The sequence below is a fragment of the Sinocyclocheilus grahami genome, unplaced genomic scaffold, assembly GCF_001515645.1.
Source record: "Sinocyclocheilus grahami isolate Dianchi unplaced genomic scaffold, SAMN03320097.WGS_v1.1 scaffold1872.1, whole genome shotgun sequence".
NCBI lineage: Eukaryota > Metazoa > Chordata > Actinopteri > Cypriniformes > Cyprinidae > Sinocyclocheilus > Sinocyclocheilus grahami.
This window is the reverse complement of record NW_015507051.1, coordinates 72893-92592: the sequence shown is the minus strand read 5'-3', so window position 1 is coordinate 92592 and position 19700 is coordinate 72893. Positions and strand designations below refer to the sequence as shown.

The window sequence follows — 19700 nt, the reverse complement described above, 5'->3', positions numbered from 1 at the left end:
CTAATGAATAGGTTTGACTACTTTAGTGATTTCCACGAATACATATCTTAATGTTGAAGCGTATAATGATATTCTAGGGAATTGTGTGCTTTTAATTTCATACCAATAATTTGGACAGGACCCTTTTCTATTCTAACACAACAATGCCTGTGTATAAGGCAAGGTGGTAAAAAAAAAAAAAAGTCAGTGTGGAAGAACTGGACTGGTCTGCAGAAAGCCAAGTCCGAATACCTCTGGTGTGACTTTAAATACAGACCGTGAGTCAAAAACTCATCACCAAACACCAATGACTTGTACATACATATGGACAAAAGTATTGGGACACCCCCTTTTTTAGAATAGAAAAAGGCACTTCCAAAACTGGCAACAAAGATGAAAACATAAAATTCATGTATTTAAAAATGGGATTTCCAGTTTTGGAAGTGTCTAAAGTGATTGTACGCATATGTAGGCCTACAAGTCATTGGTGTTTGGTGATGAGTCCTATCTAAGCATTCATATATAAGGTCCCTCAGTATTATCAGCAGTTTTCGCATTGCTCAATAGCTAATTACCCTCCTCCATCCCCCGCTCCACCTCTGTCAGTCAGGGTTCAGCCTTCTGATTATCCTTTGAATCAGAGTAATTCTAAAATGTGTACATACAATTATTGAAATTTAACGATATCTGCAATACATTTATGTTGGTTCTGTTCTGTGTAATCGCTGCTCTCCCTGCTCTCATCCATGCTAGACTGCATGGGTGCGCAGGGAGTTCTTGCCCAGAATGGAACCATAACGCCAATCTTTGACGATAGTGGTCCTGACAGAATTAGTATTTCAAAAGATTTAAACAGACAAGTTGTGTAATTGAAAGACTCATGTTTTTCAGTTGTTATTTTAACTGAAGGGAGATGGCAGCTACACAGAAACTGGCCTGTTTTCGGTTACCTCCTCTGCCTACCATAAAGGAGATTATCAAGCTGTATAATCTTGAGAGCAGAGAAACAGCTTTCTCAGAACTTCCTCCTAGACATGAGACTCACAGGTCAGTCCAACTATTGTTCATTCCATTTTGAAATGCATTAACAAGACTTGATAGATTTCAGTGAAGTCGGACACTGTTTATGTGTGTGTGTGTGTTTATATAATGTGGGTGCTAAATGTAAACAGCAACAAAATCCTTGTGGATTTCAGATAAGATTGTCCGGCAGGTGGGGAACCTGAAGGGTGTACATGTGTGTGAGGTGGGACCTGGACCTGGGGGCCTCACCAGGTCTATTCTGAAAGCTGGAGCAGCAGACTTATTAGTGGTGGAGAAGGACACACGCATTATTCCAGGATTGCAGGTTTACAAATAAATCCATATATTCTATAGAGCGATAAATTGGCCATTTCAAATATTTGGCCATTTTGAGATTGACTTTGCTAGACTGCTAGCTGCTAGACTGGCAAGCAAAAGTGTTCATTACACTTATACTCATTTTCAAAATCTATAAACAGGCTAGTCAATGAATACTGCACTTTTTATGTTTTCAAATTATTTTTAGTGAATTTTAAAGGAATGTAGTGTAAAACATTAATTTTGTGTTTAATGTTGTTGCGCTATCATTAACTTTTATTACATATAGTGGCATCACACTATCCACTGGCCACCCTGCTTGTTAGATATTGGTATCGGCAGTGGTCATAAAAAAAAAAATTGGCCACAAGTTTTGATGTGCTGATTCCCCCTCCCCCTATTTTCATTCATTTTTTTTATGGTTTAAAAAAAAGTGTGTATATATATATATATATATATATATATATATAATTACATTTTAAATGTAATTTTAAAAATTACATTAGCTGGAAATAGCTATTTTCATTTCTAATTTGTAATAATATTTCACAGTATTGTGAGCTTTGGTGAGAATTCACCAAGAGACATCCTTCAAAAACATTTAAAAAAAAGAAGAAGCTTAAATTCTAATTTATTATGTGTAAATATTTGTATGAGTATAAATGGAACAATTTTCACAGACACAAATGAAAAAATGAGTACCTGAACAGAGCGGGGCTCAATATCAAAAGTAGCAGTCAGTATGTGGTGTGTCCACTAGCTGCTTTAAGTACTACAGTGCATCTCATCTTAATGGACTGAGAAAAATTTGCCAGTTCTTGCTGTGAGATTCACTCTTCCACCAAGGCACTTGCAAGTTCTTGTATGTGTGTGTTTGTCTGTTTCTAATTTTATATAATATAATTAGGCTGAGTAAGCATTTATATTGAAGTATTTGGGCCTTCTTTTGTTTGTTCAGCTTTTGTCTGAGGCTGCCCCTGGAAGAATGAGGATAGCACATGGAGATATTCTCACATACAGACTGGAAGAGGGTTCCCAGCCCACATAGCCAAGACATAAGAAGATGGTAAACATTATAAGTGATCTCAAACACAGTTCAACAAATAACTAGTACTTCGACATGGAGCAATTTGTTTTATTGCACCCTTGACAAATATGAACAAAACACACTGTGGAAAAATGTGGATACTAGTGGATAATTTTAATAAAGTAAGACTTATTCAAAAACAATATTTTTCTGAAAAATAATTTTGTGACAGGTATTACACCTCTTAATTCAATACATTGTACAATTTAGGTTAGGTTATGTTATTTATACCAACAGGTAAATTTGTTTTTGCAGTAAAATGACAGTGACAACCATCCTTGACACACAATTTCAAAACACATTTAAAAACATAAAATAAACACAACAAATTCACAATAACAACATGATACAAGTGCTCAAAACTCCACCACCCTACAGCTTATTTAACACAGTTAAAACAGTGGGAATAAAGCCGTTTTTATACAGCTTTGTCTTACACCTTGGGACTAGAAACCTCCATCCAGAGGGAAGAAGCTGAAACTCACTGTGCAAAGGGTGGGAGTCATCATTTAAAATAGAAGTAGCCATTCGCTGTAACTGTTTGGTATACAGGGATGCTGGATACAACTGTGACTCAACCACCAATCGACTAGACCATTAAACTATTTGGCTTTAGGAATTTCTCGCTTTTAAGGACGTGTGACCAAATCATGTGACCAAAGAATAGGACAAATTTACCTTTGTCTGGGACCAGTTATGCTTGGCAATCTGTAGGCAACTTGATGCCTATAGTGACCTCGTATTTATACCATAGTGAAACACAAAGTCATGTCCTAATTACTCAGGGGACCTTATAAAAATAGAGTTTCTAGGGTTGCCAATACTTTTGAGACACATGTTTCAGACAAAGAATAATTATTTATTTCATATTTATTGGTTATATTTGACAAGGGTGCCATTTTTTTATGTGTATGAGTGACGTGACATGTGTACTAGGAATTAGTGCTCTGCATTTAACCCATCCAAAGTGCACACACACAGCAGTGAATATACACCCGGAGCAGTGGGCAGCCATTTATGCTGCGGCGCCCGGGGAGCAGTTGGGGGTTCGGTGCCTTGCTCAAGGGAACCTCAGTCGTGGTATTGAAGGTGGGAGAGAGTGCTGTACATTCACTCTCCCCACCAACAATTCCTGCCAGACCGGAGACTCGAACTCACAACCTTTGGGTTATCAATCAATCAGAGAAAATAAGCCTCATGTGTGCTCACAAATTGTTTTTCTGTGTTTCCCCTGAACGTGCCCAAATGCTGCAGCTTAACTTGTTTTTAATCACGTTCTCATTACACCCAATCCTTCAAAAAGAACACCTCAGACCTTTCAGATTGCCCCTCTGTTTAACATGTATTAGAACTCCAAGATAGAACAGCCACTGTCTTATTCACACACAAAACAAGCTTAAGACAATTACCTGAATGTTTGCCATTCTGTATTCAGCCCTTTCTGGGTGATCAAGGGCCAGCTTAGCAAAGGTCAGCTGCCTGCTGTTGTTTGGCAGTAACATAATTTGTGTACTCTGTTGTTATGTGAGCGCCCATAAAGAATGTGAAAGGTTCTTTAGCATATGAATATGTGTGGTTGTGTTTCAGTACCCCCGAACCTGCACATTATTGGGAATCTGCCCTTTAGTGTGTCATTATAAAGTGGCTGGAATAGATGTCTAACAGAACTGGGTGCTTTATGTTTGGACGTACAAGGCTTACACTTACCTTCCAGAAAAAGGTGGCTGAAGTAAGATGAACAGTAACTGTTATTCCTGGTATTTTTCCTTTGGAAGCAATATTTTAAAAAGTATTGTCTACAAATTTAGCTGCTGTCCAACAGGGGTCAACAACCAGTAGTTTTTGTTGCATGAAATCGACCGCAGACTAACTAGTACTACCTTATTTTCTTTTTTCAAGTTATGTTTGGAGTTTATGTTCCAAATATTGTAACATTATATTATATTGTAGAGGAAAACATTTTTACTTAATCTTTTGATATAAAAGTTCATTGTTCTATGAAGACACACTGTAACTTTCAGAAATCCCCAGTGAAAAAACGACCAATTATAATGTTGATTTGACAAAGCCAATAGTAAATGTTTTACTATTTAAACTTATCATTCTTCTGAGACAAAACTGTCTGTCTGTTCTTGGCAAGTAACTATATCACCCAACCAACCAGCTACAACAGCTACCAGCTACACCTAAGCAACATGTTAGAACATTTTGGCTGTATCTGATACAATTGCACAAAAGGCTGCAAACGAACAGCGCGCATCTGAAGTGTCTCTGAAGGAAATAATGCATTATTTATCGGCTTTAAGATATCGGCCAAATTTTCTTATCAGGCCGATACCGATAACAGAAAAAATTAGCATTTATCGGCCGATACCGATATGGTGGCCGATATATCGTGCATCCCTACTTTCTATATAGTATAAGTGCGCGTTGAAAGAATTTTATTTGAATGTACAACATTCATCATGTTGTCATTGTCATGTGACCTACCAGTGTCATATGTGGCACTTTACTGCCATTTCCATAGCCTGATTGGATATTAAAGTGTCCATTGGATGTTCACTTAGGTCACAGTAGGTCAACCGCATACTTTTTTCCTACTGTTTTATGAATGCTGTTAATTTGGAATCGCCTATTTGATGTTAAGAAACAGTGACATCTTGTGCTATTGCTATAAGCAATATAAGCTATAAATATACCTCTGTATATCTTTTATTGTTTTGAATTGAGGTTTATTTTTAACAGAGACCTTGATCATTTCTGTTTGATCTTAAGTTTCTGCTTTCTTTCATTTTTTTTGGAGGGCTGTCACAATTTAATTTAGGCTTTTCAAGTTTGCAACAAAGCAATGCAGTTCATTTCCTGTGCAAAGAGGACATTTACACAGAACTCCTAAAGGCACAGCAGAATAAAAATTGTCGTTTTAGATTTATGTTGTCACGCAGCTTGAAATTGGCATGAATCATACACACTTTCAGGCTCTGTCACACTCTCAAGCCACAATATTAAATCTCACACCAAATAAGACAACTAAAATCTACTCATAGAAGTTTTTCAACAGCATGGAGCTTTAATCTCTAAAATTGGACCGCTCTAAAGCAGCAAGATTTAGCACCAATCAATAATTTTTTTCAGCACTTCATAATGTGACAAAGGCCTGAAAACAAGAATTAACAGCCTCTAAATGTCAAATATGTATTTTCATCAAATACTTGATGTTGATCATTATGCAAGAAATTTTATTTTTATATGAACAGTAGCTGTATAAGATCTTAATAAAGTGTTCTTAAATTTACAGGAAAAACAAATGTAATTAGATTAAATGAGTGAATATAGGTGTTCATTCTGAACATTCTACCTCTGGTCTGTTAACACTCAGATTGTGCTTTTTTCAGTTGTTGTTTACTGTCTTGCAGCTTTAAAACTGTGGACAAACAAGCTAAATGCTGTTTATTTTACAGCATTTTTAGCAGTTTTGGCACACACTGTAGCGCATACAAAATATTTTAAATATTTGTGCGTTTTTTTATAGGCCAAGTGTTTTTTTGTTGTTTAAATTGGTTCGTTAGAAATCTAGGTGGCTGGGAGACCATGCAAAGGGTAATATTAGGTAACAAGTTTGCTAGTTAGAGTTTCTTTAAAAAAGTACAGAAAGTACATTAAGAACAATGTTAAGCTTTTCTTTTTCTTCTCTTTAATTTCTAGACGTTAACAGCCAGCACAGGAAGCCGTCAACGCAGCTGTCTGTCTGTCATGGCTCAGTATCTCTGCACTGTCAAAAACTGTTTCACCATCCCAGGATGTGCCTTTGTTCCAAAACCTAATGTAAGTCCCTTTCTTCTGCCATTTATGTTTCTGTATCTCTCTGTGTTTGACTGCTTATGTGGAAGGATGTGGGTGTTAGCTCATTAGAAGAGCACAGAGTCAATGTTGTCTTAGATGTGGAATCAGAGATGGTGACGATTAGTGTGTAATGATGCCCACAGGGCATTTGGTACGATCTTCTTTTGTAGAGTGAGGAAATAAGAGCCCTGTTTGAAAATTTTAGCCTTGCTTCTTTACTCCACTGGAATTTTGGAGTATGCCAGGGGTTTGTGGATAAGAAGGGTCCTATGAAAGAAAGTACCTTACGCACGAAGTTCCCTTGTCTGTAAATATTTTATCCAGCCAGAGTGCTTTGGAATGGAGAAGAGAAGAAAGGAAAGTGGGACGAATTGAGCATTCTCTTGGATTAAATGGCACGGATGATCGTTTCATTGCACACCACGGCTTTTACACCACTGATGAAAGAAGTATCCTACTTCATGAGGTTTCTCACAAGAAGTTACTGAAACATCTCAAGATAAAAATTGTACGAGAGTGATGATGCACTGCAGACATACTCCTGAGAAAAAGCTTAATTGTACTCTTTGAAAGAAAAAAAAATAGGCGCTAACACTTGTCAGATATTTGAGGGATAAGTTATGACAGGACCTTTTTCCATCCACTGCATTCATTCCAGTTTTATTAAAATCTTTTTTTTTTGGGAGTGTGCTATGTGCTACACCTATCACTGGTGTTTGTCTTCAGGTGTCTGATTTCAGGAAGACATTAATCTTGTGGAAAGGCAGAATAATAATCGGTGTTAAATGAGAAATAACTGCTCATCTTGTTGGCATTTTGAGTATGACCTGTCATGCAGTTAATGATATAGTGATTAATTAAGCATCATCATTACTGTTGCTCACAGTTTCAGTGCCCTCCTCACACAGTTTGTGCTGTGGAAAAATTTAATAAAATTCTATTATATATAACATTTATAATAATTAATAATAACAAAATAAAATTGGCCAAAAGTCGAATAGACTTGGATTGAAGAAAAGACCTGAATCATATCTTGGGACTCAAATATCACCACTATGCAGGGATATCTAGTAACGCTCTAATAACTACCCAGAACACCCTAGCATCACTGTAGTCAGTTTTGTGCTGGCAAGCACCAATCACATTTTATTCGAATCTTTTCCAACTGGACTTGTCCAACAAAATCTTTTAATATTTAATAAATCTAGTTTACACAGTTTTTTGGCCATAGGGACAGATAGATCTGGATGTGTTGTTGTTATGCTTGCATTAAAAGCGATGAATTCTCTTTGATATTAGTTCAAGAGTTTAATACTGCAAATTTGCCTTTGCTGTACAGAAGTGTGTGGTGGTATAAATGCCATCTGTGTTGAAGAGGCTTACCCTAGAGGACTGTTTGCATCTTTTGAAATCAGCATTAGTTGTATGTGTCATCTTTGAGTTGGCCGTGGAGTCTGCATACTTATGGTGGCAGAGAAGTGCAAAGCAAATCACATTTCCGAAAACAAAATAACAGATGGATAAGCACTAATCGTCGTCTTTTTGACGCGATCGACCCGGGTTCGATCCTGCCTTTTTCCGAACTTTTTTTTTCCCTCCCTTTTCAAATCTCGTATTAGCAATGGATTCTATTTACACTAAGTGAAAATAGCAGTATTTTTAGCAATATGCTATTTACACTAAGTGCAAATACCTATTTACACTGTTAAAATAGCAGGATTTCTACTATCAAGTATACTACTTGTTGCAAATAGTGGCAATTATCTGCACTTCAGTATTGTAGTACAATATAAAACAGTATGCAATAATAACGTATTGAGTGTAAATTATCATTTTAATTTTAATTATTAAATGGATGCTACCTTATTGGTACAATAAAGCCCTCCCTACACCTACCCTAACCCTACCCGATAATTTATTTTCAACTTTTTGATTATTTCCTTAATTTTTATTGAAAATAAATGCCACGAGATTTGATATGACCCGAGATTTGAAAAGGGAGGGAAAAAAAGTTCTGCAAAAGGCGGGATCGAACCTGGGTCGATCGCGTCAAAAAGCCAACAACTAGTGCTTATCCATCTGCGCCACTGGAACTGATGTTTTACAGCTACTTTTAACTAAATCTAAATATACACTGTATTTTTTATTCCATAGTAAGGGCAATTCATACAATACATTTAAACTGAGCTACTTTAATACCATCTCCGAACTTTCTACCACGACTCTGCTGTTCTTCGGCTGGTGCCTGTATACGTTGATTGACAGATGTCTCGTCCAGTCAGCGGTGAGTAATCCCAAACCAATGGCGCTGTCTCAAACTATACCTACCTCTTCCGGTTTGTCTGATTTGTCATTGTGTTTTCTGACTTGTTCATTTGTTTTCGGATTTGTCGTTGTGTTTTCTGACTTGTTATAATGTTTTCTGAATTGTTGTTGTGCTTTCTGAATTGTTATTTAGTTTTTTAGACTTGCATTTGCGTTTGTAATTTGTTATTTTGTTTTCAGAATTGTAATTTGCTTTGCACTTCTCTGCCACCCTACATACTGCTTTTAAAGTTAACCTGGTATCAAAATGATTTAGTTTCTCAGGGATTAACAATAAGAATGGTCCAGGTTTTAGGCCAGTTGATGAATCAGCAACTTACCCCTTTGTGCTGGTAGTGCATTGCCACAGCAAATCTTATATTTGTTGATCCTGTACATCCATTTTTATGCCTTGCAAATTCTTCTGATTTATCAGATTGATAATATTCTGTAAGTGGCTAACTTCGATGAGGTTTTCCAGAAATTGCAAAAATGGCTTGTGAAGGTCTTGGAAGCATTGATAAAAATATGTGTATGAATTTCTAGATTTACATTATAACTATTTAACCATAAAATTTTATGAACAAATATTTGAGCTCTGTTTGTAATTCAAGTTACAGGAGCCTGTAACATAAAGCCAGTTTAGCTGGCTAGTCAGGTAAGTTTTAGATTAGTTTGCGCCAACCCTGGGTTTTAGCTACCATGAAAGTGTGCTGGCTTACAACAGTGTTCATCGCCATAGTGAATTACGCTCCACAGCTAACCTGCTCCGGGGCAGGTTCGAAATTAGACCAATCGGCAGTGAGCAAAGCGACACACATCTGTAGCAATTAAATCATTTCCCAGGTTCTCTTGATCCAAATTAAAGGTCACTTACCAGTAAAAGAATTTGAATTTGAAAAAGAATCAACACTAAAAGCGGGGCATTTTTATTATAATTATTTTATATAATTTATATATTTAATTATACCTCCAGTCTGTTACACATGAGCAATTACAGTTTAACAATTAATATTAAGCTTAGTTTAATTATAAATATAAATAGATGACATGTAATATAATGTAATATGTAAGACTCAGTATATAAGGTTTAAAGTTAATTTGTAAATGTTAATTTGAGCCTGATTGGATTAGTTTGGTTTTGTCAATTTAAAACCAATCCTGTAACCCAAAGTTTGTTTAATCTAGCTTCATGGGACTGAACCCTGTATTAATTGTAAATGTTTTAATATCGTTTTACCTGCATTATCGTCGTCCAATGCACAGTCCCAGTAAAACTACCGGAAATAAGTATGCATGAATTGGTCCAGAGATCACAGTACATGAACACTGTGCAAAGTTAATAGGATTTATTGAAGGTTTAGAGAGATGCGTCTGGGAGTAAGTTGCCACACATGGTGTATAATACGCAGCCTCCTGTTATGCTCTTGTCAAACTGGATTAGAGAACTAAATATTGTGTAGCTGGTAATTAGCAGTAGCTCATTCACTGTATTTAGAGAACAGTCTTGAATTGCTCTGCACTACATTCACACTATGGGTTGAATTATTAGATTTTCCATGTTTCATTTCCCTTCAGAACCCCTCTTTAAGGTCAAAGAGCTGGAAACTGGAGCTGCAGCATTTCAGAACAGGACGGAGTTGTTCTAATCATGAGCATTAGCTGATATTGGCATGCCACTAGGGGTGGTTTTTTTTTATATGTGGCTTTTTTTTAATGTCTGGCAGTCTTGTGTGGACGCTGCAAGGCACCTTGTTCTGTCACATTGAGTGACTGTGTTTGTCCTTGAAGGCTTGTGGCCACGGTGATTGGTTGTGCATTGTATGTCCTCAGGCCCACGCTGTACTTGCTGGTCTCCTCTGTCATGGATCACATTTGACACCCCCACCAGGTGTCCCCCCACCAAGGCTTTAACCCCAGCATTTGCCCACGCAGTGACTGCTACAGTAAATGTTAAATTGTGACATATTCAAACAAAAGTTCTAATTTCTAGCATGTTTGTCTTGTTCAATCAAATGAACTGGTGTCATTGCCCACATTGTCTGCTGTAAAATGCTGCTGTTAGACAGAATAATTGCATTCTTTAGAATGACTGAATGAATATAATTATCATCTCTAAATCATCAGATGCAAATGTGGTTCAGTAGCGACCCCCCCCCATCTCTTCTCCCCACGCGTTTCACAAGCGTGGGGATGGGCTGCCGTCCCTTGAGCTGATGCGTGTACGGAGGCAGACATGGAGCCAGCTGCTACTGCAGTGTCCTTCCCACACACACAGAGGATAGAAAGTGTGAGTAAGAGGCAGACAGCTTGAGGATGGGCTCATGACCGAGATTGATCTGTAGAGAGAGTGATGCGTACCTCAAGCAGATGTTTGTCTGGATATTAAGAGTAATGGAAGCACTGGCACCTCCATCCCGCTACGATCTCTGAGATGATTCTACACAGCTGCACATGTGGGTGGATGACATTTATACATGAAAATGTCTGGGGGAAAAAAGCATAAAGAAGACATTAAAAATGATAGTTTTGGACAAATACATATGGCCTTTCAGGATTTATAGTATATGATAGCTGCAGTTTGGTCTTTGACTGGAAAGGGCAGTCTTTTTTAAAATAAGAGACTTATCCAATATTCAAAAAGGACTGGAAAAGTCATTCAATTAATTGGTCAAAAGGTGTGTGAACTCTGCAGAACACATCATCTCACTTCAATTTTTATAATGCTTCAGTTATTTTAACAACAAAAAAGGAATACAGCTATTTATTAGACTGTCAACTTATCCTATGAAATTTTCTTATCACAAATATATTTCAACTATAATTTTTGAATGTTGCAGCAAATGGTTTTGGATCACATAATGTTATTAAAATAATAATCTGAATATATTCCTGTAGAGACTTGCTATTTTGCAACAGCACTATTCTGACATTATTTTCTTAAGAAATAAAAGAGAAACAAAAAAACAAAAATAACTTTTCTGAAATGATACCCTGGACATAAAAAGGTGTAATTTCAACTACCCATACATAGAAAGGCCAGTCGCTTTTTTTCTTTTATGTCCATTTTAAGGATCATTAAACTCTTTTTCTTCACTGACTGTAGCACCATGGGACCATCACAGAAAATTAAACCTCACAGAATGAATAATGGGGTCATATTTGGTATAAGTAGTGCTCCATTTTAATAAATGTCAAATGAGGTATCAGGAGTAAAGGAAGGTTATTTCAATGTCTCAAAAACCCGGCAGCCTTACTCTCAATATATTATAATTCCAGATATAAAAATATCCAATTTTAATATCTCATTTATCTAGCTCATTAGTAGTTTTCAATAAATATATTTTAGAGATCTTGCAAATATGTGGTTCTACGTCTATTGTACGATTTGATTATTGTCTGCTGTTGTACTATCTATTACAACAGCACTATTTTTGGCTGAAGCTCCTCCCACATTTAATAAACATATTCTCGTTTGTGTGTGTGATATTTTTGAATGAACTACATTAAGTCTCTGCTGAAATGTTTGTTCTGTACTGTAAGACCTACACTGAATGAAATTTGGCGTATGATTTATTTTTAAACAAAATTACTAGTAAATTTCACAAATTACAAGTAACACATTCAAATAAATGTGAAATTTTGAAGCTGATAGACTGAAATAATATTTTCTAAAAACATACTCCAGTACCCGTTTATTTACACCTTTGAAAAAATAAAATATTTGGAAAATTTTGTTTTCGTGCAGCCACTTTTATCTTGGCATTCTATACTGCCTGTCTCAGCATTTCACAATGCACCAAACAAGAGCAGTATCATCATTCCATTGTGCTCACAGTACTGAGTGTGTGTACAGACCTAAGAGTGTTTCCAGTGACTGGAGACTGGAAAAATTCACCTAAAGAAAAAAGCCTACTATGATGGCCAAAAATCTGCCAGGGCTGTCTTACACTTAATGGACTGAGACTTATGATCAGTGCATACATCAAATCATAATGGATAGTAAATCATATAAAATATATAAAATAGCCACGTCAATGAAAATTGCTATTATTTTCTTAGTGTAATTCATATATATTTTAAAGGCAAATACAAATACTACTATAATGTATACAAATGTACTTTGTAATTTAAATGCATCATCCTTTGAAAAAATTGGGTAAAAGGTTTATACACACACACCTCTATGATTATAAAGGTTATCCACGGTGTCTGACAATCATATATCTTCCACATTGCTCATATTACAAAAATACCAAACTGCCTCAAAAAGAATTGAGCCATTGAGGGGTGCTGACTGATTGATTGTCTATGGACTTGGCACGCCATTACTGCTGATGGGGTTGATGACCGAAATGCTTTACCTTATGAAGACATGTAATGGACTATTTTGCCATTGTGGTATGTTACAAAGAATATGGGGGATGGGGGTGCACTTGGATAAAATAAGTGCAGTTAGCCTCTGCTTAATAGTCCTGTAATTTGAGGCTCTTTCAAACATCTGAGCCCCAATCCATGGGTCTGTAATTACTGCAACAGAGGGCAAAGACCTTTGAAATTAATTTAGGGTAATACACAGATTTGCCCTCCTTAGATCTCTTAAGGGAAGCATTTTTTTTATATCTAAGATGTTATATTATCAAAACGAAATCCTTTATTTTTTATTTTTTTATATTTTTTTTTTTAGTAAATCTTCTTGTCACGATGTTCAGTATGTAATAACTCATAATGAGAGGGCCTAAAAATTCACCTAAAGAACAAAGCCTACTATGATGGCCAAAAATCTGCCAGGGCTGTCTTACACTTAATGGACTGAGACTTATGATCAGTGCATACATCAAATCATAATGGATAGTAAATCATATAAAGTACATAAAATAGCCATGTCAATGAAAATTGCTATTATTTTCTTAATAGTGTAATTCATATATATTTTAAAGGCAAATACAAATACTACTATGATGTATACAAATGTACTTTGTAATTTAAATGCATCATCCTTTGAAAAAATTGGGTAAAAGGTTTATACACACACACACCTCTATGATTATAAAGGTTATCCACGGTGTCTGACAATCATATATCTTCCACATTGCTCATATTACAAAAATACCAAACTGCCTCAAAAAGAATTGAGCCATTGAGGGGTGCTGACTGATTGATTGTCTATGGACTTGGCACGCTATTACTGCTGATGGGGTTGATGACCGAAATGCTTTACCTTATGAAGACATGTAATGGACTATTTTGCCATTGTGGTATGTTACAAAGAATATGGGGGGTGGGGGTGCACTTGGATAAAATAAGTGCAATTAGCCTCTGCTTAATAGTCCTGTAATTTGAGGGTCTTTCAAACAGCTGAGCCCCAATCCATGGGTCTGTTATTACTGCAACAGAGGGCAAAGACATTTGAAATGAATTTAGGGTAATACACAGATTTGCTCTCCTTAGATCTCTTAAGGGAAGCAATTTTTTTTATCTAAGCTGTTATCAAAACGAAATCCTTTTAAAAAAAAATTTTTTAATAAATAAATCATCTTGTCACGATGTTCAGTATGTAATAACCCATAATGAGAGGGCCTAAAAATTCATCTAAAGAACAAAGCCTACTATGATGGCCAAAAATGTGCCAGGGCTGTCTTATGGACTGAGACTTATGATCAGTGCATACATCAAATCCTAATGGATAGTAAATCATATAAAGTAAATAAAATAGCCACGTCAATGAAAATTGCTATTATTTTCTTAATAGTGTAATTCATATATATTTTAAAGGCAAATACAAATACTACTATGATGTATACAAATGTACTTTGTAATTTAAATGCATCATCCTTTGGAAAAAATTGGGTAAAAGGTTTATACACACCTCTTATAATGATATTGATTTTCAGTACTTCTCTTTCAGTGGTTTTCTAGGAAATGAATGAATGCTGATTTTTATTTATTCACTTTTAATGTTAACTAAGAATACAGTAAATGGAACTGATGAAAGAATACGTTCCGTACAGCCTGTTCTATTCAAATCTTTGCCATTTGTTGCTGAAGTGTTGTCCTCAAATGAACAATACAGCAAAAATTAATTAAATAAAACTTAGTTGGTTTTAAGAACATACTGCTTACACCAATTTTTATTAATAAAAATATAACTACTTGCACAAGCACACTGAGAGAACAGTACAGAAATATTCGGACAGTATTTTCTGCAAAATTAAGAAGGTGCAGAAGCATCCACCAAAATATAAGCTGCATTTATCCAATGAGAAATAATTAAATTGGCCTCTGAACAAAAAGGGCCCATTTGTTTAATCTGGATCATATGAAACTTTTTTTTTGCGTGCTAATAAACAAGCTGCACCATAACAATATATGAATAGTTTGTCTTTATAATTACAAAACCTCTTCTGGTAACACTATCTACAGATAATTATCTTCATTTCAGTGTATCTTTTACCATGTTAAGCTAACAAAAAAAAATTTGTTTTCAAATGAGTTTACACAATTAAAGGTGTAAATGTTTGTCTTCTTATAAAGAAGATTTGCTGTGAACATGCTTGGGTGTTGAACAGTGCTCTCAGTAAATGAGTAATGATAAATGCAATCTTTGCAGAGCTTTGATGAATATGAAATCCCAAAGCACAATTTAAAATCATCTCAGTCCTTTTAAGCCTGCCCTAGTGAACTTGAACAGCTTGTAATCCTAGAATCATTGTGCTTTGGCATTTAAGATTAGTTGAATTTTAGTTGATTAGTTGTTGAACTTCATATTTATCAATTATCTCCCAGTACAGATGACAGTGTTTTGAAAACTTTAAATCATCTTGCATTTGGCAAACAAAGTAGTCATGAGTTTGGCACATTCACAATTGTAACATTTCAGTGCATCGTTACTTTTGGAGGGTAGGAGGAGTGCTTATTGCATTTGGTAATGGTGCATGGGCAGTCATTATTGTCCAGGAGCTGGAATGGTCTGCTGAGGTGGGCATAATCTGCCCTAGAGGGGCAGCACAAAATCTGGCTGTGCCCACAATGCATGCCCGCTGCTGCCTGCAGGGGGCGAACTGGGCCCAGCCATCTGCTCGCCTATGGGAATCTGCTTGAGAGGAAGAATACGCTGTGCTATCCATCACTGCCAAAGCTCTTTTTTGCCAGAGCAGAACAACACTGAAATTGCATTCCTCCCTTCAGCAGCATAGAAATGCATGGCTGCATCCAAGCACAACACACACTTACTTAACTCTTGGCACAAGTTATATATGCAGGGGAGAGGGGGCATGCTTACGACGGGGTGTTTGTGTGTACATGCATTGGCAAATTTGCACATGACATGCAACTGTTCTGGCTGTCAGAGGCAACATCCATAAGCTCTCAGGGAGAACGGGATGGCGAGCACTGAGGGAGGTGGAGCATGACACTGTGAAGTTTCTTGTACTTAAATGAATATTAATCTCAATGGGTGGTATTTGTGGCATACTGTCTGTTTACCAAAGACGGAAATCGACTTCTTAAGTTTATATGAAACCTGCAAGTGGCTGATTACTACTATCAAGTCTGTGAAGACAAATGGGAAATAAATTTAAAAGACATAATTCACCCAAAAATGAACATTTTGTCATCATTTACTTACCCTCATATTGTTCCAAACCTGTATGAACTTCTTTCTTCTGTTGAACACAAAAGAAAATATTTTGAAGAATGTTGGTAACCAAACAGTTCCTGGTAGCCATTGACTTCATACAAATTCCAAAACTGTAGGAGTTCAAACTCATGAACTCAAGTTGTTTGGAACAACTTAAGGGTGAGTAAATGATGAAAAAGTGTTCAGTTTTGGGAGAGCTATCCTTTCATAGTAATATCAATGGAAGGTATGTGAGCAGCACCGTAAATAAACACTTGAAATGTTTAACTGTTTCCCTTTCTCTGGTAATTGACAGGATGCCACAGATGATGTCCACAGATGTTAAGAATGATCTGAAATATTCCTTTAAGATGACGTAAAGAGCCCCTTGTAGGTGACAATCTGTCAGCAGATACACTGCTGATGCATTGGTAGGCAAATGTGGCTGCTTGTTCAAATTTGGAAAAAAGGAAAGTCATTTGGCAAAGGACTACTTCCTGTGAGAGTGGACACAAGCAGATTGCAGCCTTATCAGGTGCCACATGCTTCCATAAAATCGCTGCCAATTACCGAAACTCAATCTTGTCTTTGTTGACGTTATGTCTCTAAAATAAAACTGCTGCACGTATATTGTCTACTGATCATATTCTCAAGCTCGGGGGTGGTCAGATGTACCCTCCCATCTGAGAGAAGGGGTGTTGCAGAGGCTTGGTCTCTAGACACCAATCCTCTGCTGTTGGCTGGAGTGATTTATGACAGCCTCCAGCTCGTCACAGACAGGACCACCATCCTGTGGTGTGCAGGTGCAGAGAGACACGACCCCTAGACAATACACGTATTTGGGTGTAGAATCCCATTTCCATGGCAGTGAGCAGCAGCATGAGTAAAAAGCACACATGCAGCATGGTAAGTGTATGAAAGTATGTGACTGATAGAGCGGCAAACAGCATGCCCTGAGCTGAAGGCAGCTTGCTTTTGTCTGGGGCAAAATACGAAAGTGTTGAACAGCACAACATTACATTGTCCATTTGACGTAAGAAGGGGCAGTCTCCTCTCAGTCTCTATATGATTTTCCCATACATGCCTGACCCAGCAACCCCTATTCACTCTCTCCTCCTACTTCTCTCCAAACAGTTTCAGCGGTTTGTGTACTACAGCTCTTTAGGCACGGGCTATATGGCTACAATTCAGTCTACATCCGGCATTCGACTGCATTATGCACAGGCTCCAGAAAGCATGCTTAGGCAGAATATCAATCATTCTATCAGCTACCAAAATAAGACAAGAGATTTCATTAACAACCATTACTCAAATAGAATAGAAAAGCAAAGAATCTCCCAAACAAGGGCTCTCCCATACTGTTGCCTCTAAGAGACATATTGCCATCTTCCTTTAAACAGAGTTTACCAAACGATTGTTAGCAGCTAAGCGATTGCTTCTGAGTTCAGATCTTTGGGAAGAGGGGTGGGATTTGAAGTAGCAGAAACATTCCCTTGTTGCTAATCCGTTCCCTGAGGAACACTTTAATAAGATTTACTAGGATGCTGGATATGTGCATTTATTTATCATCTTGCTCAGTCTTTCACACTGCTTGAGCTGTCGCTACTGCAGTGTTGCTGCCACTCGCCCCTCAGTATTCACAATCTGTCTGTTCGTAGACGTCGCTTAAGGGAATACTTCCACCGTTTTGTGCTTGCTGATCTTAAAAAGTGGAGAGACGGAAATTATAAGGGAAATGCTTCAAAGTTGTAGTCCCTCTCGCTTTTTCATGTTGTAATCACGAGAGCCAAGAGGTCGAGTGGCAGTGCATTGCACTTGTCTTGCTCCAGAACTATCAGTCGCCTATACGTAGTCCTGCAGGCTGTAGCCAGTCTTGTTATCCAGCGGTGAGAGAGAACAGTACTGGTGCTGGAGCTGGTCCTGTTGCTGCTGTTGTTGCAGCAGTTGCTGCTGCTGCTGCAGGAGGAGTTTGTCAGGAGGGAGAAGTATCAAATCCTGTGGGCCGTGTCGCTTACCCGAGCAGGACAGACAGAAAATGGATCCACCCATGAGAAGGAAACCAGACGAGACGAAGGCTACGTAGACGGCACCGCCCGGCTCGAACTTGTTGCTTTCAGGCACATTGGCGTCTAGGAAACTGACAATAACCTCATTTGTGTACCAGGAGGCAGGAACAAGGCAGAGAAAGCCAGAGGCCAGAAAGCAGGTGCCGGCGGCCATGGCAGCGTGACGTTTAGCACGCCGTCCCCCACCCCAGCGAGTGCACTTTAAACCCAAAGAGGCCAAACACAATCCCAGTGCTGCCAACACGCAGGAAAGCACCATAGTGGTGCGTGCCGTCTGCAGGTATGCGGGCAGTGCCAGAACAGAGTATTTTAGTGTACAGCTGAACATGCCTGTGCTGTACCAGGTGCAGTCCATCCACAGCCCCTGCATCTGCGAGATGGCAGTGATGATGTTGGAACCAACATCCGCGCTCACCTTCCAGTTAGGCAGTAACGTGGCCACCGTGGCACCTAGGATGCCTAGCAATGCCAGCACGAAGGCGAAGATCTGCGTGCCCGTGGACGCCATCCTGCCGCGTTCCTTAACTCTGCCAACATTCACACAAGCTTGCCTAGTCCCCTCTCTTTCGGCTGCAACTGTGACGGCAAAGAATCCTCAGCACTGCCGCCTGCCTGAGGAAATAAGTGAGAGAATTAAACGAGTGTCCTCCTCCTCCCCCAGCGCACTGGGAACAAAGAGAAGTATGCACACAGGATGATGAGGAAGCAGGTTCCTAACTGTGATTTTACTGCTGCCGTGCCTTTTCCTGTTCATGCCTCATATCCATATCTCTACTGGAGAACTGAGTTATTAGTGGAGTGATAGAACATGCATGCATTGTTGCCATGTCTGTTAACAGGAGTCTGGTTCTGTTTTCCATTCAGTCAGGTAAATGAAATAAAGTATCGTTTCAGACACACAAGCACACAACTTGTCAGCACATTTTCTTTTTCCTTTGTTTTACTAAAGCAATGACAGAAATATTTTAGGTAGACTCATAGTGGAGGCTGAACGGTTTATTTCTAATACGGAGCGGAATGCAGAAATCCTGTCCTTACCTCGGCTGGTGCAGAGCGAGATGTGACGCGTCAGGTTTCCGAGCACACACATATACACACGTACACACACTGCTAAATACAAAAACAGAGTATAGACGCCAGTAGTTGTGTCGTTAGAGATCCGTTCATGTTATCCGTGTCTTCAGCAGCAGCGGCATGTTTGAGGACATCAGTGATGGAACGACGATGCTGTTTTCAAAGCTGCACGAATGATGCTCTACGTCACGCAGCAGTGATGTCTCAACTTCACGCGCGTGAAAGTCTGTTGTTTGCTCCATATGCTCTCACGGCGATTTAAGAGCCGTCTGTGATCTAATGTCGTAAGCTTTTTTATTCGATTTAACGTCGGTTTTGAATGCTTTCATTTATCCCGATTATTTTCCTCAGAGACAAACGGTTTAACTCGTACATTTTGAAAGATGTT

General features: G+C 38.0%; 1 protein-coding gene and 1 pseudogene across 2 annotated transcripts in view; one reads left to right on the top strand and one right to left on the bottom strand.

Moving 5' to 3' along the window:
• The first annotated feature begins 875 nt into the window (after nt 1-875).
• LOC107573129 (mitochondrial dimethyladenosine transferase 1-like) overlaps nt 876-19700 on the top strand; it is a 24085-nt pseudogene continuing 5260 nt past the window's right edge.
• LOC107573130 (claudin-20-like) overlaps nt 16261-19700 on the bottom strand; it is a 7460-nt gene continuing 4020 nt past the window's right edge. The window contains exons 1-2 of one of the 2 annotated variants that reach the window (XM_016259576.1): nt 19277-19485; nt 16261-18850 (exon numbers count right to left, since the gene is read on the bottom strand). In XM_016259576.1, coding sequence (XP_016115062.1) covers nt 18015-18746 — 732 coding nt within the window. In that variant the 5' untranslated portion in view covers nt 18747-18850; nt 19277-19485 and the 3' untranslated portion in view covers nt 16261-18014. Of the gene's footprint in view, nt 18851-19276; nt 19486-19700 lie in introns of those variants that run through there. The other variant, XM_016259578.1, reaches the window with a different exon arrangement.